We start from the raw sequence: 25,502 nt of genomic DNA on the forward strand, positions 1-25,502 counted from the left end.
ATCTTGAAAAAACCAACTTTCTGCCCTAAGAGGATGCTGTTGAAGAGATGAACGTGGTTCATGCACTTCCCAGGCCCTGTTCTGCGACAGAGCGCACTGGTCTCTGGTGTTCCTCAGCCTGACAGGACGTCACAGAGCGACTCGCGCTCTGGTTTCTAAAGAATTAATTCCTTGGAGAAAACTATCCTTCGTGGAAAATGTCAAGACAGACAGAGGGTCATTTAAAAAGGAGCGACGCTGACCTTAACTGGGAAAATGACCGAAAATATGAAAAACAATTAAGAAGGGAGAAGGAGGGGTGCAGAGGAAAAAGGGAAGGATGGAAGGAGGGAGGCGGGGAGGAAGCAGACCTGTTGGGGGGCGCGCAGGGCAGGAGAAGGAATGCAGGAGAGAGGCCTGGCACTTACTGAATGTCTTCTGTGCTTTGGGGCAGGGCAGGTAGAGGTGTGTTTCTAAAAGTCACAAGCAAGGTTGTTTGACAGGAGTTTTACGAAATGAGAACGAGCAGGGGCACCTGGCTGGCTCTGTCCGTAGAGCGTGCAACTCTTGATCGTGGGGCTGTGAGTTCGAGCCCCACATTGGATGCAGAGATTACGTAAAAATAAAATCTTCAAAAAGAAAAGAAAAGAAAAGAAAAAGAAATGAGACCCACCAGATTCCCTGAGAAATATAAAGCCACCACTGGAAGAGACCATGAAGAGCCAAGATCAAGTCTGGCCTCCCTGGCGACCTGCGTTCCGACAGTAGAAATCTACAAGAGGGATGACCTACAGACTGAGCGATCGGGAAAGGGCCCTGAGAACCTGGATGTGAAGGCAGAGTTGGAAAAAAACCAGAGGTGAGAGTTCCCACCGAGTACGTGCTTCTCTGACATTTCTGCAGGCACCCAACCCCGGTCCTTTGTTACGTCCCGGACCACACAGCTGATAGCGTGGCACCAAGCACCAACAGCAAAGTTCACCTTGAACCCCACGGAGCCGGTTCTCTGCCAGCTCATCAGATATCCACATCTGATAGCGATTCCAAGACTGTGACAGGCAACTTAGAAGTTCAGCGGGGGAAAGAATGAGGAAGAAACGCCGTATTCATGATGTGAGGCAGCCAGCTAGAACTCCCCGCTAATTTGTCAGGCTCTTTCAGCTTTATCCCCATTCGAACATCCAGTCTGAACCTGTTATACAGAGGCCACATTTCCTGTTCAGACTGGCAGTGATTCCATTTTAATTTAGCTCAGCTACCGTGATTTTCATACCTTCTGCTTCAAGGCAGAAAAGCACTTAAGCTTAACATTCGACAGCTTAAAATGATAGCCGGAAATCTACAGTAAGTTCTGATCGCTCTAAATGTTTGATGCGGAAACCTAAGGACGGCAAACAGTATACATAGATCAATGGCCTGCCCGGTTTTGGGGCCCAGGTTAGGAGGGGACCCATTTGGACATATGTTCTCCCCCGTGGAGATCCTCCCTACACGGGAGAGCTGGAGAGAGGCAGCCTCTGACCAGAGCAGGAGGAATCATCCCCAAAGTCTCATTTCATGCATGTTGCTCTCTCTACCGGTGAAACAGTTTGAAGAACAAAACAAAACAAAACAAAAAAAAACCCCAAGCTGACCAGGGGGCAGAACCCGGCAGCAAAAAAGAGGGGAGCAAGGAGTGACACAAAGTAAGCAGACTTTGGGGGATCCGGGAGGACAGAAGGGCAGTGACGGAGACTTTGGGGAAGCCAGATAGAACCAGAGGTTATTCTGACTGAGGCTGTGGAGGCAGCATCCAGAGAGTCAGAAACAGTAATTTCGTGGAGATTCCTAGAAATGAGAATCTAAAGTTATTCAGCTGGAATTTGAGAGCCCATGGAAGAAATATTTTGAACCTGAAACCTGGAGCAAATCTGGGGTCCGAAGAGAAAAGGTTCAGCTTCCTCGTGGAGCACAACCGCCACAGGGAGAGACCCCATTTTCTTGCCAGGGTGGGAGAACCAGCAGAAAACGAAATAGAAAAGCCACAGCGGGAAAAGCATCCTCATAAAAGTAAGGTACACTCCGCTGTGGCCTCAAGGACTGACGGTCCACGGCTATTTTTAAGAACTATTGGTACAGCTGAGTCGTTGTGACAGAGCCCGTGTGGCACACAGAGCCTAAAACAGTCACTGTCTGGCCCTGACCCCTGGTCCAGACCGGGCCTCGAAGTTGCCCTGATTCTGGGCAGGTAGGGCTGTTTGCCGTTGCCCCTCATAGCAAGCAGCCCACACCGCATCATATTCACAAACGGCTGAACCAAAGGTGTGCCAACTCCAAGCTTCCTGATGCAGTAACAAGCAAATTAATTCCTCCGCATACAAGTCCCTCCTAAAAGTAGACACCAACCAACACCTTCCATTTTCTGGACAGAACGTGTCAGGCGGGTCGACCAGCCCTGCATGCTGGGGACGAAGCGTCCAAACCCATTGTTGTCCAAGCCCATTGCCCCCGTCCTCCCAGCTGTATCCGAAGAGGAGGAAGATACCTCCTGGCCAACCTAACACAGGCTGGCCATCCTGTGCACCTGTGGTCGCTGCCCAGTGAGGACAGACAAGGACGGGACCCAGTCTCTGGTCCCAGTGAGGTTACCTTTTCGGAATGTCTCCCGGTTTTCCTCTGCTTCTCTGTTGACTCGATTCTGTTCTGGTTCAACCGCAGCTCCCTGGTCTTCGAGCTCATCTTCTGTTTCATCGTCACTATAGGGAACCACTTCATCATTCGGCTGAGAATCCTCCTCAAATGTCGTTTCTGAGTCTCTTTCAGAACTCATCCTGCTGGCAAACTGGAGCTACCTGGTTTAAAAGAAAGAGAAACCAGGGTGAGTTATGACTCGCGCCCAGTTTCTGCCTGCGCCCAGTAGCAATGCCCTTTTAACGGAACATAATTTGAATGAACGTGCAAGTGTGTCTGAACAATGACCCCAAAGTTCAAATTACCAAGCAAATAAGAACAAAACCATTCACGGGGCACCTGGGTGGCTCAGTTGCTTAAGCAGCTGACTTCAGCTCAGGTCATGATCTCACAGTTTGTGGGCTCAAGCCCCGCGATGGGCTCTGAGCTCAGAGACTGGAGCCTGCTTTAGATTCTGTGTCTCCCTCTCTCTCTCTGCCCCTCCCCTGCTCATTCTCTGTCTCTCTGTCTTTCTCTCTCTCAAATATAATGAACATTAAAAAAATTAATGTTGGAATGAGCACTGGATGTTGCATGGAAGCGATGAATCGTGGGAATCTACTCCCGAAGCCAAGAGCACACTGCATACGCTGTATGTTAGCTAACTTGACAATAAATTACACTTTTTAAAAAATAAAAAAAAAAGAAGAAAACCATTCATTAGTGATTGCATGCTTGAGCAAGAATTAAGAACAAAAATGTAGCTGCAAACTTTTTTTTTTTTAAGCGTATACAAACTTTAAGGTAGTATTTCAAATTGCGGGTCTCTACCGAGCAAAATAAATTTAAGTCATAACCGACATTAAAATAAAATGAAACGGCTAATAAAGCATCGGGGCACAGCAGGCGTCGTAAGAGTCAGTACTGTTGGATGAAACCGTCTGATGAAACACACACACATTTATTTGCATTGTAGGTCTTAATGCAATTGCATTTCTTACTGCGGGTTGCTGGCAAAGTTTGAGACACAGTGCCCTAAGACATCTGGTTTCCCCTAATGCTAATATTCTGAGCTTTTACTCTGTGATACATTAAAAAAAAAAATTTAACGTTTATTTATTATTGAGAGACACAGAGCATGAGCGGGGAGGGGCGGAGAGAGGGGGAGACACAGAATCCGAAGCAGGTTCCAGGCTGTCAGCACAGAGCCCAACGTGGGGGGCGGGGGTCGAACTCACGAACCGCGAGATCATGACCTGAGCCGAAGTCAGATGCCTAAGCGACTGAGCCACCCAGGCGCCCCATACTCTGCGATACATTTAAGGCTTAGATCCTCACCTTTTACTTCCTGGGAGCACTCCCTCACCTCTCTTCCTAACTACCCCCACCGACACCCTGTATCTGGAATTTGTGCTTGTGTGTATGCTGCTGTTTAAAGTGAATGCACAAGTGATAAGCACAACTGTAGTCATATTAGGAAAATATTTACACAACTACCATGGGTCACATGAAGATAGCCATGCAGGCTGGCGTTATTTATATAAGCATCATATTGCCGTGTACCTGACGTTGTTAATAACAGCAGCTCACATTTATATAGCGCTAACTGGACTCCAGGCCCTGCATGCACTGCTTCACCGACATTGGCTCCTTGAAACTTCCCACACGACCCTGGTGAGGGTACTATTGTTATTCCTACTCTACAGAGGAGAAAACCACAACTCTCTGAATAGCTTGCACAATAATTATTAAAAACGTGCCCCAAAGGGGCGCCTGGCTGGCTGAATCAGGAGACCATGCAACTTTTGATCTCGGGGTCATGAGTTCAAGCCCCATGATGGGTGTATAGCTTACTTAAAAAAAAATTCACAGCAACACAATTGCTTTCCAAGGAGGGATCTTCTATATTCTACTCTTCTGTTACAGCGTCTTAATACGTTTTCATCAAGGGTTAGTTGCCGTGAGTGGAACTACTTAGCTGATGGCATGCTTTGTACCAAATCTAACATCTTGGACCTGTGAAGTTTTATAGCCATAATTGAACATGTATGAAATGTTTAAATATTTATACTATCTATTATTAATATGTATTATCATATATTATATATTTATAATATAGATATATTTTGTCCAATATTATTTTCAACCATAAAACCCAGAAGCAACTTGGGTGTCCAGTGCTTGGTAACTGTGTAAATAAATTGTGATATCGTCACACTAGGAGACAATTTAGATCACGACCCGAAGCGTTTTTAATGACGCCAGAAAAGTCCAAACATGTTGAGTTGAAAGGTGGGTTAACAATCCGTATGGATAGAACAGTCCCAGCTACTCAGACATTTATTCACTGTCCAAAACGTCAACAATTGTCACGCATCCTTTACGTGAAATGACCCATGTCAAGTGCTCGATTCAGTACCTAGCATACAGTAAATACCCAATACAGTGCTAACACGACAGAAAGCACGCAAACGTGATTTCGTGATTTTCAATTCTTTCCAGAACTAGAAAAAATGTCCTTTATGATAACAAATGAAATGGTGTGGGGATTTATCCCTTCATGCATTTCCATCTCCTGAAATCACTGCTAAACTGTATCTGCCTCTCACCAGGAGGTAACACATTAGACTATTTATTATAGGACTACTCTTGAGCACAGGCGGATTCCGTTTAAAAACCTTTTGACTGCAGAAGGAAACATTTTCCTGCTCTCCCAATTTTCTGTGCGCTAGTAAATAACTCTATCTCGGGGTTCCATACATGTCTCATTTGTGGTTTTGTAATATACTGCCACCCATGCTTTAGCTGCTATTTAAATTTAATACGCTCTCTTTAAAATTCCCAAGCTCTTAACGGCAAAACTTTTGCCAACAATCTTTCAGAACAAAAATAATGGAAGTGGTTCAAGCAGGACCACCCTGTGAGATAGATAACATTGTCCCATCTTACAGATAAGGACACTGAGGGTCAGCTGCTAAGTGGCGTAAGTTAGGATCTCATGTCTCCGTTACAGGGACATGTACGATATTAATGAGTCTGAAAGCACCGTTACAGAAACAATTTTTCTTTTATTGTAGTACATAACAGAAACTTAACCACTTTAACCATTTTTAGGTGTCCAGGTCAGGGACGTTAAGCGCATTCTAGAAACATTTTGTATGTGATCGGTTCCCTCATCATTATTACGGCCAAGTGTCTCCGAGCTTATTTCCCACATTAAGACTGGATCCAGTCTTTCGAGGTTGGGGGAGGAGACAGACACAAAGGAGTGGATTCAACAGCCAGGAGGGTGGGATCCAGGGTGAGCAAAGGCATTGCATAACCGGCCAGCTCAGCACTGGAACATCCACCCCAGGCCAGACTGTGTGGGCTGCTTGGAAAGCAGAGCTCTGAGCTGAGTGGAAGTTCTCTGCAGTGCGTGTGTGTGCGTGTGCGTGCGTGTGTGTGTGTGTGTGTGTGTAAAATGCAGACACACATGGGAACCATTTAGCTCTCTCATCAGAGCATGACCAGAGAAAAACTGGGAAGAAATCCTTTCTTTGAAGCCCTGAGTGACGTAAGCCACTTTCCTGCTCTAAGCCATGATGTGAAGAAGGCAGGCACTGTCTAGAACATAGATTTGGAAACTTTGTTGTGTCCCTTACCACCCCTGCAGCACCCTGCAGCCCTGTGTGCACTTGCTCAGCCTTCATGAAGCACCTGCCAGGTGCTGACTACCACCCAGGCACTGGGAACAGACCCTTTGGAGACTACCAGGTCTTTCAGGGATCCAGGTAAGTAAACTGGACAGCCACGAGACACAGCAAGGCCAATCATTTCTGCCTGAACATATACCTCCCGTCCACTCCTGCCTCTCCGTCTCCAAGGCCACCACCCTAGTCCACACTGCCATCACCTCTCTGCTGCAATGCTGCAAATACACTCTAACTACACGCCTACAATCAACTTCCGAACAGCTTCCAATCAACTTCTTGCCACTCTCCTGCCTAGACCCTTCCTACGTGTTAGGGACAAAGCTGTGTCCCCTTCAAAAAATCATAGGCTGAAGCCCTAACCCCCAATGTGACTGTGTGGGGAGATCAGGCCTTCAAAGAGGTAAATAATTTTATAAGGGTGGGACCCTAATCCGACAGGTCTGGTGTCCTTACAAGACGAGAGAGAGAGAGAGACGTCACAGAGCTCTCTCTTTCTGTGCACGCCCAGAGGAAGGGCCACAGAAAGATGACGGCCACCTACAAGCTAAGAAGATGGCCTCCCCGGAAACTAACCCTACTGGGACCTCACTCTTGGACTGCCAGCTTTCAGAAATATGAGAAAACAAATGTCTGTGGTTTAAGCCACCTCGTCAGTAGTATTTTGCTACGGGAGCCCAAGCAGATCAATATACTATGGGTTCCCACTACTCTTTAAATCCAAGCTTTCCCCCAACTCTGGGAGCTCTGCGCCCTCCTACAACTTCTTTCTTCCTCACTAATCCTCAGCCCCACGGTCTTGCTTTCAGCTTAAGCAAGTGAAATCTGTCCTGCCTCAGGGCCTTTGCACATGCCCTTCCTACTGCCTGAAATGCCCTTCTCTCGGTTCTCTTCATGGCTATTATTTCTCAGTCTTGAGCTCTCAAATTCAATATCCACTTTCACTGATGGTGTTAAAGAGGCATCTGCCCTCTTCTTCCTACCACCACCAATCTCCAAAACGCTTACTTTTCTCTTTCCTTCCGAGCACCTACCACGATCTTTAAATATACGTTTGCTTTTACTTGTCATCTGCCTCTTCCACGAGACTACAAACTCTACAAGAACAGAGTCCCATCTGGGAATACTCCGTGCCCACCCTCTAGTTGCCGCTCAAAGATTTGGGGGAAAGAACACATTCACTTTTGATAAAGCCCTCGAGGATTTAGAGAGTAATCTGCTACCAAAAACAAAGATATCTTTACCATCTCTCCATAGCTCCTACCCACCACACCGCAAAAGAGTTCAATTAGGGGGATGAAGGGGGAAAGTTGACGACAACGATAAGAGCGAATTAAAAACTTCTACGTTCGGAAGTTGTACACAGTGGAGATTTTTAGGAGTCTCACTCTATCAAGGCCACTGAAAACTTATTGCCTAAGATTTTACTACCTACACAAAACTAAATCAGCCTGTGGGAAGGTACTGAAGGTACTGAAGTTGAGCCCTGATCTTTCTTTTTTATCACCTGCCACATGACAAGTGTCTAACACACAGGAGGCCCTTTTGCCTCTGTCCCTTAGGGGGGTTAGAGTCCGGAGGGGAGTTCGCAAGTTACAGCCTACAGGCCAGGTTCGGCCGACCACCTGTTTTTGCAAATCGAGTTTTCTTCAAACACGTCCTTGCTTATTCCTCATTGTATCGTCAGTGGCTGCTTTTATACCATAGCGGAGTTGAATGGTTGTGATGGACACCATATGGCCTCAGACTGTAAAATATTTACTATCTGGCTCTTTACAGAAAAAGTCCGTTGACCTGTGGACTAAAACAAAAGATACTAAGAGACAGCGGCGAAACAAGTGCTTCATATCAAAGGCTCACAACCAGAGGAAATCATCACCGACCTGGGTAAATCAGGCCTGGTTTGGGAATATGAAACAAACGACCAGGGGCAGTGGTGGGAAAATGCCCCTAATACAGTTGTCCTATTGACTGGGAATAGTAGTGTCTCAATTATTGCAAGCTGTGTAACTGGAGAGGACACACACTGGCCCAGCCAACAGACCATCATCTCCCTCGTCGCATGAGCAAGTGGTGATCGTGTGCCTACTAACACAGCCGTACCCGGTGCAGGGTGATACTTCATCTCCATGAGAGCAACACGCAAGGATGGGCTGTGCCTCCTGGCAACCATCCTCCTCTCTCCCTGTTCTGTCCCTGTCCAGTTAGCAGACTCCAGACTTTTCTGCAAGCCTGCTGAAAAAGAGTACAGGGTAGAGGAAATGGTGGGGGAGGGGAGGAACCAAGAGGCATCATTTATACCAGAGCTCGATTTGGGTCTTTTCCAGCTCTTAATAAAGTGGCACTTCATCTTCCATCCTGCCTTCTGCTGTGTTCAGCCCTCTTGGTCATAAACCCCCAAAGACAAAAGGGGTGAAGGACAGAGTTTCCAAACCTGGATCCTAACACCCCATCACTTGTCACCTTTATATACTTGGCTACGAGCTACCCGCAAAGTGAATGAACGAATGAATGAATGAATGAAATCCTTATTCCTTTGTGGGAGAGGAGGCACCAAAGGAGTAAGAAAAAGAGAACCCAAGCAAAAAGAATGACCTTTCTGCTTTGCAATAAAAGCTTTAAGTCAGCAGGAACGAAAACACAACCTTTTGCTGCTATCACAAGGTTTCTCGATTTAAAGGGAGGAAAAGTAGGAACAAAAAGTTGAGTTTTGTCATGGCTAGGGTATGATCTGTGTGCATATGCAAGGGGCTCAGAGGCCGGGGAAGGCCAAGTGTGCCTGGTCAATGACAGCTTTGTCGTAGGGCTGGATTCCTGTCCAATTAGACAGTAAGAGTCACAAAATTCATTTTTGTTCATTCTACATCATCTTTTTTTTATGGCTCTTAAAGCCCTCAACAAGAAAGGGTATTTCTAAGATGTGTCTTAATTATATTTAATTCGTGTTGATTTAATATACTATATTAAATATAAAATTAATTTAATTAAATTAATATATTAATTAATATTATTAACGATAATGCAAAGTATTTAACATAATGTAGATCATGATATAATAAATTTGTGCATTAGATTTTTATGTCTTCTATACTATGTATGTATATACATACATATAAAGAACATATAAAAACATATGTTCTAAACTAAATATAACAAATTACAACTCTGGCAGGCAGATACTGTGATGCCTCCCATGATGCCACCGCCTGGCGTTCACGCTCTCACGTAACCCCCTCCTCATGAGCGTGGGCTGGACGTAACACCTTGCTTTCAACCAACCTAATATAACACAGGTAATGGGACGTTTTAGTCATGAGTAGGTTACAAGAGACTATGACTTCTTCTTGCCAGCCGGCTCTTTCCCCTTCCTGGCTTTAATGAAGCAGCTGTCCTATGGAGGGGCTCACATGGCAAGAAACTGAGTGACTCTCCAGCCAATAGCCAGCAAGGAGCTGGACTCTTCAGACCAACAACCCCCCAATGAAATGAATACGTACAACAAGGGGACCACAGCTGGCCATATGTATTGTATGTTTGGAAGTTATGAATAGAGTAGATCTTAAAAGTTATCACAAGAAAAAATTCTAAGTATATGAGGGTGATGAATATTAACTAAGTTTATAGTTGTATATACCTATATCAAAGCGTTATGTGGTATACCTTAAACTAAAACAAGGTTATACGGCAATTATACGTCAATAAAACTGCAAAAAAAGTTTTTTTCAGGGTGGGGGATGGAAATGAATTTTGCCAACAATCACATGAACTTGGATGTGGATCCTGCCTCACTCTAGCCTTCAGATGAGACCCCAGCCTGGACTGACACCTTAATTGCGCCCTTGTGAGAGAGGCCCTGGAACAGAGGACCCCACTAAGTGGTGCTGGATTCCTCATCCACAAAAACCAGGAGCTAACAAAAGGGTGTTGCTTTAAGCTGCCAAGTTTTGGAGTACTTTGGAACAAGAGAGAACTAACACGCATATCCTTGATCACAAATAATAATGATTCTGGGTAAGTAACGAATACGGCCATGATTATTTCCCAGTTATCCTGAAGAAGAGCCCAATCTAGGAGGGCGGCAGAAACCTTCTCTATTATCCTAGTTGGCACTAGACACGTGCCCACCCTACTGGGAATCTGCCCGATACTCTTGAGAGTAAAATCTGAGAAGCTTGATGACATATAATTAGGCGATCTCTTGAAGCAATGATAATAAAGCTTATCTAAGATCTAGATTAAACTTAAACTTTATACAGTTACCGAAGCAACAGGACTCTACTGTCCCTAGGACAAACAGGGTTATATATATGTGTGTGTATACACACACACACACACACACACACACACACATATATATATATATATAACTTTTTTTTTATTTCTTCCTAAACCAAAACCTAGAAAGCCTGGAAGCCTGGAATAACTATCATAAAACTAAGGGACCATTGATGTCACTACTGTGGGGGGCAATCAGCCAAGACCTTTACTCGGGATAGAAGAGGCTTCTCTGAGGGCACCTGGGTGGCTCAGTCGGTTAAGCACCAGACTTCAGCTCAGGTCATGATCTCCCGGTTTGTGAGTTCAAGCCCTGTCTCTGACCCTCCCCTACTCGTGCTCTGTCTCAATCTCGCTCAAAAATAAACAAGCTTTTTTTATTTTTTACTTAAAAAAAAAAAGAAAGAAGAAGACAAAGCTTCTCTAGGTCCGCAGCGTCAAGCTCTCGGTTCCTCTGAAAGTCCGCTGCGGAGCGCTTTGCCACAAAGGAGCTGACCACCATCGCATATGCACGGCTCTGCTGGCTACCGTCGCAAAAGGTGCAGGGGAAACCTAAGAACTCTGACTTCTCAGAGAAAGGCAGTTTTTTTTCTTTTTCCTGGTGCAACTTAACAGGATTTCTTGGTGATATTGTCCCAACTCTGTCATGAGCTGGCTGGTGTCCTCCAGCAAGGACGACTACTTCCTGTTAATATGAGGCGCCCTCTTACAGCTCCCCAAGTAAGTTTCACACCCCGCGCCTCCCACGGTCATCACGGACTTATTCTGAGATGTGCGGCCAGACGCATTTGTTACCCTTTTACCAAAGAGAGTGGTGAAGCCCGGGGGTGTTAGGCCCGGTGACATCAGATGAGAGTCAGGCCCTCTGCCTGCACGGCCAAGTCTGTGCCATACAGACCGTGCGGTTCGGTCAACACAGGTGGCTGCAGACTGGAATTCAAGTTCTGTCCAGGAAACTCCTGAGCCCGATCCCCTATTTCAAGCAGCCGCTGCTTTCTCCGGCCACACACCAACTGGGCGCCTCATCAGTCACGAGAAAAACCTAAGCGACAGAAATGGAGACACTGACAAGCAAAAGAAAGCAAACTTTGTGATCTCTCCTACACCAATGGGTGGGAAAATGTTAAACGCTCCCCAGTTTCTATCACGTCGGCGTGTACTTAAATCAAGAACTCTCTCTCCTAGGTGTTTTGAGCTGGGAATATGGGAGTCGTATAGGAGAGCCAGCACTCAGGGGGGACGGGGGAGAGGTTTTCAGGGAGGAGGAAGAAAGAGCCGGGGGGAAGGCTGGGCAGCATCCAGTGTGAGGCACCTGCCCACCTGAGAGGTTTAGGGGTGCAAAGAGAAGAGCTGGGGAAGGGCTGTCTGGAGTCCCCTTCCCTGGTCCATGAGGGCTTGGCCAGGCTCTGTTCCAGAGAGCCAGAGGAACCAGCAAAGGCGTCTGCAAGGAAAGGAACATGACCCACACGGTGCTTCGGGAAGATTAATCTGATAGAGGAGGGAGTGTGGGTGGCCCGGAAGGTGAGAGCCAGGCAGGGACACTGGCCAGAGGTCACCCTGAACACCGAGCATCGTCCGTCACGGTTTCGTCATCTGTAAAACCAAGCAGTTCGAGTCGTATTACCTCCGCAGCCACATTCAGAAACAACACTCCTTGTGTGAATGTCACTGAAGCAAGGAGGAATAAAGGCCTGAATTAGGGTGGTGGCAAACTGGAAAAATGTGTTTCAAATTAAGGCCGGGTGGGGCTGCCATGCTTTTGTCTGGAAAACTATGGGGAAAAAAAACACAAAAGTAAACAAAAGACTAGAACCGGTTCCCATAGGATAATAATGCCAGAATTCCCCCAAATGTTTACTTTAGAGACTCAGCCTCAATCCACAATGTATTTTTATGATAAATACCGAAAGTTACCAGGAAAAAAGCACTGTTGTTTTTGCAGTCAAGCTTCATAGTCACTTGTCAGTGACAATGGCCTCATTTTGACTTTGTTGCGATTGCCTCTACGATTAGGTTTTTGAATTATATTCATGCTTAAGTACTATAAAACCATTGGGGCTTTACAACTCATAACTGCCCGAGAGCAAACCTCCAAGGAAAAATGAAAAATAAATCTGTCGAGTTATTTACTTTCATGTTTGAAGAGTCACCAACCTGTTGAGAAAGGGACGCATTTAACATAAAGACTACACTACAGAAAGACATAAGAGTCAGCATAGTTTTCCAGAACTAACTATAATAAACCTTAACATTTGACATCTACAAAGGGACAGCTTATATTCCCCATTCAGAGTCAGTAGGACTGCTTGTTTGAATAGAAGGGGAAAGAGAAGACGCAGATGTGTAAGTAATTGGACTAATAAACACAAATAAGAAACACACAGATGTGGAAGTAACTGGAATAATAAAGTTACTCTTTCTAGCAATCAAAGAAGGCACACGGATGAAAACCAAGACACCATTTATGCCTATTAAGTTCATATTCGATGACTACATCTCATGCTGCCTGGGTTTAGCTGAATGAATGAATTCCTTCCCTCATACCTCTCTCTCTCTCTCTCTCTCTCTCTCTCTCTCTCTCACACACACACACACACACACACACACACACACACACTGCTGCTAGCATTGAAAGTGGTACATTCCTTATGTATGAAAACAATATAACAACATTTGACGCACCAAGAACACGAAAGATATTAATAACATTTGACCCAGTGATCTCACCTGTAGAAGGTCTGCCAATATAAACAAACAAGTAAAATAACTATTCACACAAAAGGTTTGATTGTCATGGTTAGCTATAAAAAGCAGGAACAGAAACCACCTGAAAGTCCAAGAGGATAATGGTTCTCTAAATGATGACTTTAGGGTAGCCACTAAAAATGGCAGCCAGAGAAACGTAGGGAATGTTTTCAATACAACATTAAAAGGGGAAGTCAGAAATCAGAATTGTGTCCTAATGCTGCAGCTTTGTAAATAATACACAGGCACATGTTAGAAAATAATTTTTTGCTCTGAAAGAAGAGACTTACAGTGTGTGTTTCTCTTTCCAAAATAATCACCAATTGGTAACCCCTACCTACCCCTTGTAGCCAAAGACTACCAAGCTGTCAGTTGCGTCCTGGGCTCATTTCATGAAATCCTTACAACATACCCCCAAAGAAACTATCATCCTCGCTTTGAAGGCTTTAGTGCAGGTTAGGTGACTTCTCCAGGATCATACGATGAGGTTTCAACCAGATCTACCTGCCCCCAAATTTCTTAAGATCTGTCACAGAGGCAGAAAAATTGCCTCAGGGTATGAGGACTATGGCCACCCACGCTTTCTTTACTATCAGCCTCTCTCTTTGCAAATGACTGAAAAACCAAAACCAGCCGCACTAGAGCAGGCTGGTGTCATCCAGAGGAGGTGTCTTGATCTCAGAGGAGCGAGGGCTTCCGTGTTGGGGCAGAAAAGGTGAAACCTACCACGTTTACTCCTTTGTATCACTGCACCTTCCCAGAGCCTTAGTAAACGTTAAGATTCCAGTTCTCTCCTAACCATCCTAAGATGCCATGAAATCTAGTCTGTGTCTGTTTTTTCCCTCGAAGAGCCCTTGCTGGGTGCCTGGGTGACTCAGTTGGTTAAGCATCTCATTCTTGGTTTTGGCTCAGGTCATGGTCTCACGGTTAGTGAGATCTGGCCCCACGTTGGGCTATTAGTACAGATTCTGTCTCTCCCTCCCTCTCTCTCCCCCTCCCCCATGCTCACAGGCTTGCTCTCTCTCTCAAAATAAATAAATAAACATTAAAAAAGAGAGAGAGAGAGAGAGAGTCCTCGCTGACTTAAAGTCTATACGGATGGAGACCCCAACCCAGTGGCCTTCATGCGCCAAGGACAACAGCCCTCAAGAGCCCTGCACACAGGTCCAGTAACAGAGTGATTTGAAAAGTTAGCTCCTCATCCCTCGTCATCTGCATTATAAAGCTCTGTGGCCTCCACCACCGCAAATACAAGCAGTCTTAGAACTCCTTCCTTGCACCCTTTCTATTCGTAAGTAGGCTTCACGTTTGCCAGATATTCACCTACAAATATGCACCAAGGTTTAAACGGATATCACGTATGACTGACACATCAAGTATGATTGGGACGCTTACCAGATATTTTTCTAGACACTGCCCTGGTTTCATGAATATCTGAGTCTGGTCAACAGAACGTCGCGTTCCATTTGAAAGTTAACGCCTTCACAGATTCTGGGTGCCAGAAGTCCAAGGGATGAGGGCCGCATCTTATATTTGATCACTGTCTCCTCTGCTGGGTCTAAAGTCAGCCCAGGGGATTCAACTTAGATTACAAACCCTTCCCAGACAGCTGAATTCACACCCAAAGGTTCGGACCAAGACCGTTGTTGCGAACATGTGGTTAATATTTTATATGTCCTCTGGAAACACTTACATTTGGCTTGGACCATCCCCAGAGCTTCTGACAGACACAGTTCTAACTATCTGTTCTGGCTTTTGGATTTTGGACCAGGTAAAGGAACAGGGGTGCCTCGGTGTCCACATACCCGATGGTTCTCAGAATTTGTAATAGCGCCTAAACAGCTTCCGAAGCGCTCAGGGTTTTCGCGGGATGATGCTGGTGAGTGTTGCCAAGAGAGCAGACACATATTCTATGTACCAAGCACAGGGCTGATGGCTTGATATACGTTAACTTAGTATCATTTGTCAAGAGTCAAATTACTCTCCCCATTTTTACAGATGAGGAAATGGATTCAGAGATTAAGTTCTTTGCCCAAGCACGTATAGGTGGTTAACTGGGATAAGACTCCCGGTCAACAGTCTATGCTCTTAGTCACAACACTTGGTCTTAATTGTACCTATTAATATCTCCGTGGCACAAAGTGGAGAAGAGCTAGGTAATCCACTTTAACCTGAAGAGACAAATAACTACAAGACATACAGTTAAATTTACGTTGGAGCTAGAATGGGTGGGTGTCCAGCCATCCCAGCATCATCCTCTTGACTGCGAAACTCCGGGGCTGGCGTGTGTGGAAAATGAGAAAGAGGGAGGGGCATAAACCGGAGGACCCTTCTAGCAAGTATGTGTCCACCCTTGGAAGAGATTTTCTCTGCTGTTACCTAGAATCCAGGTCTCTGACTTTGTATGAAATGCCTTCCGCCCTCTGTTTACATGGAGGGAAGCAGTCCCTCCAGCTACCCGGTGTCCCCCTGGCCTCTACTCTGCACACTCCCCACGTGGACTGCTCAGGTGGTTTTCCAGGTGCCCTTGCACACCGCTCCTCCGCATAGATTCTAGAACAGCAGTTCGTCTGATGTCTCTTTTTATTTATTTTTTAATTTAAGAGAGAGCGTGAGCGCATATGTGCGGGGGGTGACGGGGGAGGGGAGGGGAGGAGAGAGAGAGAAAGAGAGAGAGAGAGAGAGAGAGAGAGAGAGAGAGAGAATCTTAAGCAGGCTCAACACTCAGTGTGGAGACCAACGTGGGGCTGGATCCCACGATCTTGAGATCATGACCTGAGCCCAAATCAAGAGTCTGACGCTCAACCAAATGAGCCACCCAGGCGCCCCTTCCATCTCTTTCAAATCTGACAACAGAATACTAGAGAATTTTTATTTAAGGAATTATGGCTCTCAAAAATAAAATAAATAAAAGGATACGATGACTCCTGCCTTAGCCCATTTTCCCAAGGAACTAAGAATGGGAGAGGTGCATGACATTGTGATTTCGAATGAAAAATATGTATTTGGTTTTCTTTCCGTTCCTGGCACGGAGCTCCTAAAACCCTTGGAATTTCCCAAGTGATGGGAGTGATAAACTTCTTTTGTTATGTTAATGAGGTGGCTTTTGGAAAGTACCTAAGGTAACCTAAAGAGAGGGGACCGACAGGGGCGGGAGAGGAATTCAGTCACCAATGGCCACCGATTTCATCAGTCATGCCCATGTAATGAAGTCTCCATAAAAACCCCAAAGGAGGGGGTTTGGGGTTTCGGGGTTGGTGAACACGCGAAGATTCGGGGAGAATGACCCGCCTGGAGAAGACACACAAGCTCTGCACCTTTCCTCCTGTGTTGCCCTGCGCTCCTCTGCCATCTGGCTGTTTGTGAGTCCTTTTGTAACAAACCAGTGATCTAGTAAGTAAAATGCTTCTGAGTTTGCTCTAGCAAATTAAGTCTACCCCAAAAGGGGGTCATTGGAACCGGCCAACTAGAGCCTGTCCGTCATAAGCAGCAGGTGACAATCTAGACTGGCAGTGGGTGTCTGAAGTCAGGGAGAAGGCAGTGTTGCGGAACTGAGCCCTGATGTTATCTCCAGGTAGACAGGGTCAGAATTGTGCAGAATTGTAGGACACCCAGCTGGTGTCAGAGAATAGCTCAGTGGTGTGGAAAAACCACACGCAATAGGGATTGGGTGCAGAATCCTTAACGCACCCAATTCCCAATGGATCCCAATGGGTCCCAATGGATCCCAATGGATCCCAATTCCCGCAGCCACTCAGGGACAGGCTGTCCCTGCGGGGACCGACCAGGGGGAGGAGGAGTTCATTGGTCCAGCTTGCTGGTACTAAGAAAGCACATCCCCTGTAGAGGATTCAACAAATGGTGGCAAAACCAACTAAAAAGTCATAATTTGTATTACTTTATTATCACCATGAATGGAGAAGGTCAGTGATAAAATACTCCTCTCAAAAATCTTTTTTGCTATCATTACCGCTCAGTTTTGTTTTTGTTTTTGTTTTACTGCAACATTTTGGTAACGTTAAGTGTCATATAAGCACTTTAATTTTTTTTTTTTTTTAAGTTTCTTTTGAGAGAGAACGCTGCAGGAGAGGCAGAGAAAGAGGGGGGAGAGAGAATCCCAAGCGGGCTCCGCACCATCAGCTCAGAGCCTGAGGCGGGGCTCAAACTCTCAAACCATGAGATCGTGACCTGAACTGAAATCAAGAGTCGGACATTTAACTGACTCGGCCACACAGATGCCCCCAAATAAGCACTTTAAAAAAGGACTTATCCACCGCCCCCCCCCGCAAAAAAAGAAAAAGACTTATCCTATAATAAACACTGGATTCTATGGAAGCGAATTCTGAATACTTCTGGTACACAGCATCCCCCACCCCCCTACAAGGGATGTTAAAAGTCAGATATTGCTTATTCTGTCTATAAATTCAGAATTCACCTCCCTACCATGACTGTGTACCTACAGGGGAAAACTGTGGGTAGCTTTTGTTAACAACTTGTATAATTAAAACATAAGTGACCATATTTTCTTTTCTCTCTTCTAATTACCCAAAGATAAACATGCTATGTTTTACCACTTAACTAGGTTTTAAGAATTATTTGCAGGGAATACCCAGAAGAAACTGGTATTTAATGCAAATAAGGACAGCCCGCTCAGGTAGGTATGATTAATGCAGGCCTTGCACAAACCTCTATTCTGATCTGCATTTTAAGAGAAAACATAAACCCATAGAGGTATCTAATACTGATTAAAACATCAGAATGTTTTGAGGTTTTTACAGAATGCCAATTAAATAAGCTTCCTACTCCATCTCTTAAAAAATCATGACCCCCCCCAAAAATGCCAGTTCATTCCAGAACATTCTATGGTGATATTTTCTCTTCTTTGTCAACATTTGCTTCCCTTTGGGGAACAGTAGCTCGGTGGTGAGGGCTTGGGTTTGACTTAGCAACACCTACCCCACTCCCAACCGCCACTTGCAATGCCACGTGATACAGGAAGAGCTTTCACTTAAACTCTTAAGTGAAACAAAATGTAAAGCAGCCAACCAAGATACATTTGAATATTTTTGCTCTTTTACAGCCCCCTTCTCCATAGATCCAGAGTTCAACCCCCATCTCTCGCAAGGGTTTGTTTTTTTTTTTTTTTTTAACGTTTATTTATTATTGAGAGACAGAGAGACACAGAGCATGAGCAGGGCAGGGGCCGAGAGATCGAGAGACATAGAATCTGAAGCAGGCTCCAGGCTCTGAGCTGTCAGCACAGAGCGTGACGCGGGGCTCGAACTCACAAACCGCGAGATCGTGACCTGAGCCAAAGTCGGATACATAACCCAAGGGGGAAAAAAACTCTACTTAAAGCCTTTGAATACCGCATAGATTTGAACTTCGAGCATTTGGAACTAGTTAAAAATCTTTTCGAGGCATGTTTTAAAAGCGCTCTGAAATCAGTTGTGCTCTGGGTTTACCTAAGGCCGTCCCTCAGTATTTCATAGTTGTGACACATGCTTTGTCATCATATAGTCAATGAAAAGCCAAACTACACTCAAGGCCCAATGTTAATTTCTTGGCCACAAAAGAGGCCACCTCTGAGCACTCCTCAGCCAGACCTGCCTAACAGGTCTGTCCCACCCCAACCCAAACTCAGAGGCTACACCCTCCCTTTTCCTCTTTTTCACCTTCGAGCTCTGGCTGTAACGAATTTGTATCTTCGCTTTCCAAAGTCGAAAACCCCATGCCCGGAAAAGAATGCTGCCCCATCCCTGATGCAGCTAATTTGTATATGTTTGCCTGTATCACATGAGATTTACATATTACAGATGCTGGTCCGTCCCTGTTTAAACTCTTAGGCTGTCTATAAGAGAGGACTCCTTTGAATGAGACTGACATTTTGCTGTCTAGACCAAATACAAAACGCAGTTAGTGTTCAACACATTCTGAAATCTGAGTTAACAGCTCTCAAGAAATGGCTGTGGTAGGTCAGATGAGAAATCTCTGGGATTATTCCAGGTGTCTTCACAAGCTATTGACAGATCGTCTGAGTCACATGCCTCTGTGGAAGTTATTAGTGTCACACAGCTTTAGAAATTAGCCTGGTCTACCTGTTGCCCACGCCCCATGGCAGGCACCTCTCTGCTCTGTCTCCCATCCACTCGCAGGGACACATCCACATATTGCTCGCCAAGGCCAACAAGGCACTTTGTTCCCACATCCTCATATCCTGATGTAATGGCTTTTTCATCTGCACGTGAACTTACTGTCTGCCCAACCCATTCTTTATACTCTACCTTGTATCGTGGTTGGTCTTGTTTCTAATAGAAAATTCCAAAGGCTCAGGACCAAACCCTATGTCTCTTGTGTCCCAAGGGAGGCGGAATCCCTTACCACTTGTGACCTGGGGGACCTTGGGGAAAATATCCTCAATAAGCCTCCTCCATTTACAAAATGAAGATAAGGCCTACTTTACACAGTCCTCAACCTTAATCTCATGTAAAACCCTCAGCAGGGCGTATGGTACCTGGGACTCAAGCATCTACAGAGTGAACAATTTCAGTGATCCATTCGTCAGAACATGCAACAAGACAGCATCAACAGGATAGCATGAATAATATTTTTCTCAATAAAAGTTTATTAAAAACTATAATAAGCCTACAAAGCCTGAGAACTGAAGTTAGGCTTCAGAGGGCCAGAGGGCCAGAACGAGGGGTTATCAACTGAATCCAAATCCTACCTCCTTTCCCTTCCATCACCCTTTCTCTAGCCACTGGGGTAAGGTTTCAGGGAACTAGGACTGTGTAAGGCATCTTATATTTTCTAGATTATGAATAACTCCAAGACCCCTTAAAAAGTGGACCCCGATGAAAACAAGCAAAACTATCATTCTGGTATCATCTAGAGAAGAGTGAGAGTTGGTAATCTAACCACTCAAACGCAGATTTTTGTTTTCCTCCAAGTTTGCATAGCAAACACTCTTTATCGTGGAATGAACAAGTAAGACAAACTTAAATTTCAAAGCCAGGTTTAATGTTAATGGAAAGATGCACTGGTTGAGTTTGCCTTGAAATACTATGGGGAAGGAAGTAGAGTGTAAATGGAAGACCATTCACTGGCCATGGCCATGAACAAGTGGTGGGGGGGGGGGGAGGGGGGCTTCATTATACGATCGTTTCTATTTTATATGTTTGAAATCTTCCCCAGTTAAAAAAAAATGAAACGATAACCAGATTTAGAAGAAACTAAGGTCTTTACTTAGGTCCCTATCATTTGAAGCATATGCGTCCTAATTCATAACACAGGCTCTGAGGAACCACAGGCTTTGAGCAACCACCGGCCCATCTTGAGAACTCAGATATGACCTAACCAAGATATTAAATAATAAGTCTCTTCATGGGTAAAAAAAGAGTATTTTTAAACGAAATGGAACATTTCATATTTCACAAAGTAAAGAGTGCATTTCACTGAATAGTTCCTAAAATGGAAAGGGCATAGAAAACAGAAACGCTTTGTAAGTTAGGGCTGTGCCATCCGAACCAGAGGAGGCATATTTGCTCTTCAGATCACTGTGCACATTTAGCATTTACCTCGTTTTGTGCGTTATAACTGCCTTTCTTTTAAGAACAATTTTTAGCTTGGGGCACCCGGGTGGCTCAGTTGGTGAAGCATCTGACTTCAGCTCAGGTCATGATCTCGCAGTTCGGCTCGTGAGTTTGAGCCCCTCACTGGTCTGTCTGCTGTCATCGCAAAGCCTGATTTGGATCCTCTGTCCCCCTCTCTCTGCCCCTCCCCCTGTCGTGTGCCCCCTCCGCTCTCATGCACACGTGCAAGCTCTCAAAAATAAACATTAAAAAGAGGAATAATCTGGGGGCTCCTGGGTGGTTCAGTCAGTTAAGTGTCAGACTTTGGCTCAGGTCATGATCTCACAGTTCGGGGTTCGAGCCCCACATCAGGACTCTGTGCTGACAGCTCAGAGCCTGGAGCCTGTTTCAGATTCAGTGTCTCCCTCTCTCTCTGCCCCTGCCCCGCTCACACTCTGTCTCTGTCTCTCTCAAAAATAAATAAATGTTAAAAAAAATAAATAAACAAAAAAAAATTTTTTTTTAAGAATAATTTTTAGCTCAAACACTGTCCCCATCTTTCATCACATTATTTTCTCCTCCGGCATGTGAATAAAATATTATTACCCCCATTTCAAGGATGAGCAAACTGAGGCCGAGAAAGTTTACATGGAGTGCTCAAGGTCACACAGCTCGGTGCCGTAAGGGATGAAACTACAGCCACGTCCGAATTCTCCAGTTGCCAAGGTCACTTCACTGTGCCCGGTTACAGCATCCCCAGTCTGCCTACAGTTCATTCCGGCACAGTGGAAAAGAGTATGGGTTCTGGAGCCACGGCTTCCTGCCAGCTGTGCGGAAAGTTCGTTAAGTAACATTGCTGCTCCTCAGCCTGCTTGTCTGCAAAATGGGTAAAATAATAGTGTCTGCCTCTTCGGGTTGCTCCGAGCATGAAATGAGCTGATGTATAGAAAGCTCCTGGAATAGAGCCAGGCTCCAAGGGAAGGCACAATAAACACCAGTCGTTGTGAGTCCCACGTGAGAGGTTGAAACACTAAGAATTGTGGGACCAAACTGACACTTCGGGAACAGCTGAGAAGCTACTACGGCCCATGCCTGGGCTCAAATTTACCTTCCTGTGAATCATTAATAGCTAGGGGAATACCTAGCTCGTAACCTGCTGTGTCACCCTAGTGGTGAGAGAGACACTAGATATGTTACTTTCCCAGCTGCCCCACAACAAAGCAGCCTGGGGGTGTATCCATTACCTCCTTTTTCAGATCTCCTGAGTAAAGAGGAAACAGGTCATAAAACTCAAACTCTGCAATTGGAAGTAGAAGATAAACGCAACACCTTCCAGTCCGTATTTTTGCCGGATGGATAAAAGCGGGTATTTCTTTTCTTTTAAGAAAGAGAAAGCGTTGCTTTCAGAAACAGGAGCCGTCTCTCCATCTGACACCCTTGCCACAATATACGGTGCAGAACTTGCCAACAAGAGACACGCGATACCCGCCAGCCAAAAATAGTCTTGGTTGTTTATCAACAATGTGTAGTTGTACATTGGAGAGCCCCGCGCCGAACGTATTCTTGTGTTCACATATTACACTCGCATCAGAACTGCTTTATGAAACTGCTCCTAGGATAGCCTCCCAGTTGAGCAGTACAACTCACGTATCATAGAACCACGTCCACATTTGGAAAGGGAAAGGTTATAAGACACCGAATCTTCTCATTTTTGTTTTCCCTACCAAGACAAAAAAATCCTCGAGGAAATTTCTTATGGTTTTGGCAATTTCACGTCGACGGCTTAATCCAGTTAATCCTTGATTATTTGCGTGTTTAATGATTGATTTCTTCACTATCTGTGGATCCCAGGCTGGGCTCCCTCCCTGGTCAGCTGCTCAGCCTCAACTGTTGACACAGGCAAGCTCCCAGAGGGAGTTTGTAACTTTTAACTGTTTACAGAATAGACAGAAGTAGTCAATAGCCTAATCTTTCCAGGCCTTAACTACAGAAAATCCTCCCATATTCTCTTACGAACCCTGTAGAGCGGAACATGGGGGCAGCCTTTCTGGGCACAGACATTAGATTCCCAAGCCCCCAGACCGCCTCCCGACCCCACTGGAGTTAGAGCAGAAACTACCCCCTGCCAGTTGAATGTAAATTGCGGCCTATGCTATTTGGCTCTGTGAGGGTTCCTGGTTTATTTACATTTTAATTAGTCTCATTTTTAAAAATCTGTTGATTTTGGATAAAATCCAGATTTCCCAATGTTCTTGGGTTGAAAACATTTGGACAAGACAACCGTCAGCGGGGGTGGGGTAGCAGCTCTTCTTTTGAGTGATGTGTCCTGTGCCCCACTTGCCACGGTCCCCAACCGGCCAGCCCAGCCGGACCCTCCCCTGCCCCCGCAGGGATTGGATTCGTGAGAATCACATACCACTACTATTCCCATTTTACAGGTAAGAAAACTGAGGCTTGGAGGTTAGGGATTTCCTCAATGTCATACAATTAGTTAAGTGGCAAGCTGGAATTGCAATCATGGTCCATGTCACTCCAGAACTGGTGTTTTTAAGGACCATGCTGGCTCTGCTGCTCCCTCCTTCCCTTGTAGCAAAGGAATTAGCACATCAAAGGCATGTCTGGGTAATTTTCAAATTCTCTATCTGCCAAGGAGAAAGCGGTCTCTGAAGTTAATCCACCCAGGCCTCTCTGAATTAGGATCCATAAGAGAGCCACAAATTTGCCAAAAACTTCCTAGAAAAGCAAAAGAAAAGAAAAATCATCTGCCGAACCGCAGACCATTTCCAGATTAGCAATCTTTGTTGTTGCTGACCCACATTCATCCGTTAACGTCTTACACCAATTGCTTTACGCTTAGCTCACTCTTGACGTGTGTGCGGTGTGTGTGTGTGTGTGTGTGTGTGTGTGCGCGCGCGCGCCCACGCCAGAACCTTTTGAGGGTAAGTGACACCACATCCCTGTACCCCTAACTACTTCCGGGGTAGTCTCTTCCATCCCCTTAATCACAATGTAGCTATCACCTTTATACAATTCAACATTAATACATTATCTAATATTCTGATTTTATCATTGACTCAATAATGTCTTTAGTGGTTTTCCTCCAGGATGAGATCCAAACTAGAATCAGAGATTACTTCAAATGGCCAAGTCCTTTAATCTGGAATGTTTTTTTTTTTTTTCTTTTCTTTTTGGTCATTGATGCACTGAGGTTTTTAAAGAATACAGTCTCCACCCCACCTTTTCCTCTCCTCTCCTCTTCTCTCCTCTCCTTTTCAACAGAGCATTCCTCATTTGGGCTTTGATGTTTGCTCACCACTGAATCCAAGTTATGCACCCTTGCTGCAACATGCCATAGGTGATGCTGTGTCCTCCTCGGGACCCCACAGCCAGAGGCACATAGTGTCTGTCCTCCGCCCCTCGTTGCTGATTTAACTCTCACCACTCGGTCAAGGTGTTGTCTGATATCTTCACCACTGTATTTTTGTTAACTTGTAATCTGTGGAGAGACACTCGAAGACAATGGGAATGTCCTGCTCCTTATCAAAATTTCCTCCTGGTTGTGGCGTCCCCTGGGGATTCTTGCCCCATCCAGTCTTGACTATCATGGCGCCCAGAACAGGACTCCCAGCTCCAGTGTGCGTCAGCCGGCCTGAGCATTCCATTGGAAGCAGGGTCTCCCTTCTTCCCAGTTATTTGTCTATTTACCAACCAGTTACCAATATGGAAGCCTAAATTCTATTTTCCCTAACGGTTTATAACTCCTTACTGCCCACAGTTACTTTAGTGTTCAAATTGCCCCAGCTGTGACCAGTGGGAGTCCCATCAAGCTGGCACATATGTCCTGTGGTGGGCCCTCATCATTCTTTGAGTATTTCCATACTTTGGAGTAGGGTTTGGAAAGGAACCCTACTTTGGAAAGGAACAAGGTGTTCCGGGTTCACTGCACCCGTCCTACCGCAGCCCATTCCTTTGGGTGGGGAAGGGCATTAGAGACCAAGGTCTGGGCACTAGATGCACTCATTGCTGCTGGGGTGTCTTTGCTTTTTGGCCCTTTGGTGGACAGAATATACGCACATACATACAGATTCACTCGCACGTACAAACACATACATGTTACACGGGAATGCTTCTGCATACACAGTTCAGAAATTGAGCTCATGACAAAACCTCCAATTCTAACTGATCCCCACAACTACAACTATTGTATGTTCCTTCTTCCTCAGTGAGAAGCTTGGCTCCCCAAGCCATGCACTTATTCATTTGATCAATGTTAACATACAATGTTAACATACAACTGCCTCAGAATCGCTTTGTCAAAATCACTAGATAAAACCAGTTGAGGATGTTTTTTTGCCTCTGTCCCACACATTGTCGAAGACTGAGTATTAAAAGTAAAATACTGTGTTCACAGCTCCTTGGATTCATTCTCTTTCTCCCCCCCTCTTCTTTGTGGTTGTGGTATTCATTTGAAAAAACAATTGGGGGGCCACCTCGGTGGCTCCGTCAGTTGAGCATCTGACGTCGGCCCAGGTCATGATCTTGTGGTTCACGAGTTTGAGCCCCGCGTTGGGCTCTGTGCTGACAGCTCAGG

General features: G+C 45.3%; 1 protein-coding gene across 1 annotated transcript in view; it reads right to left on the reverse strand.

Annotated features, from left to right (window-relative positions):
* The window catches only part of ATP8B1 (ATPase phospholipid transporting 8B1), a 127,235-nt gene that overhangs the window by 63,152 nt on the left and 38,581 nt on the right, over positions 1-25,502 (reverse strand). The window contains exon 2 of the mRNA XM_043558962.1: positions 2,608-2,810. Coding sequence (XP_043414897.1) covers positions 2,608-2,788 — 181 coding nt within the window. The 5' untranslated portion in view covers positions 2,789-2,810. The remainder of the gene's footprint in view (positions 1-2,607; positions 2,811-25,502) is intronic.

This window comes from Prionailurus bengalensis, chromosome D3 (genome assembly GCF_016509475.1).
Source record: "Prionailurus bengalensis isolate Pbe53 chromosome D3, Fcat_Pben_1.1_paternal_pri, whole genome shotgun sequence".
NCBI classification, from domain to species: domain Eukaryota; kingdom Metazoa; phylum Chordata; class Mammalia; order Carnivora; family Felidae; genus Prionailurus; species Prionailurus bengalensis.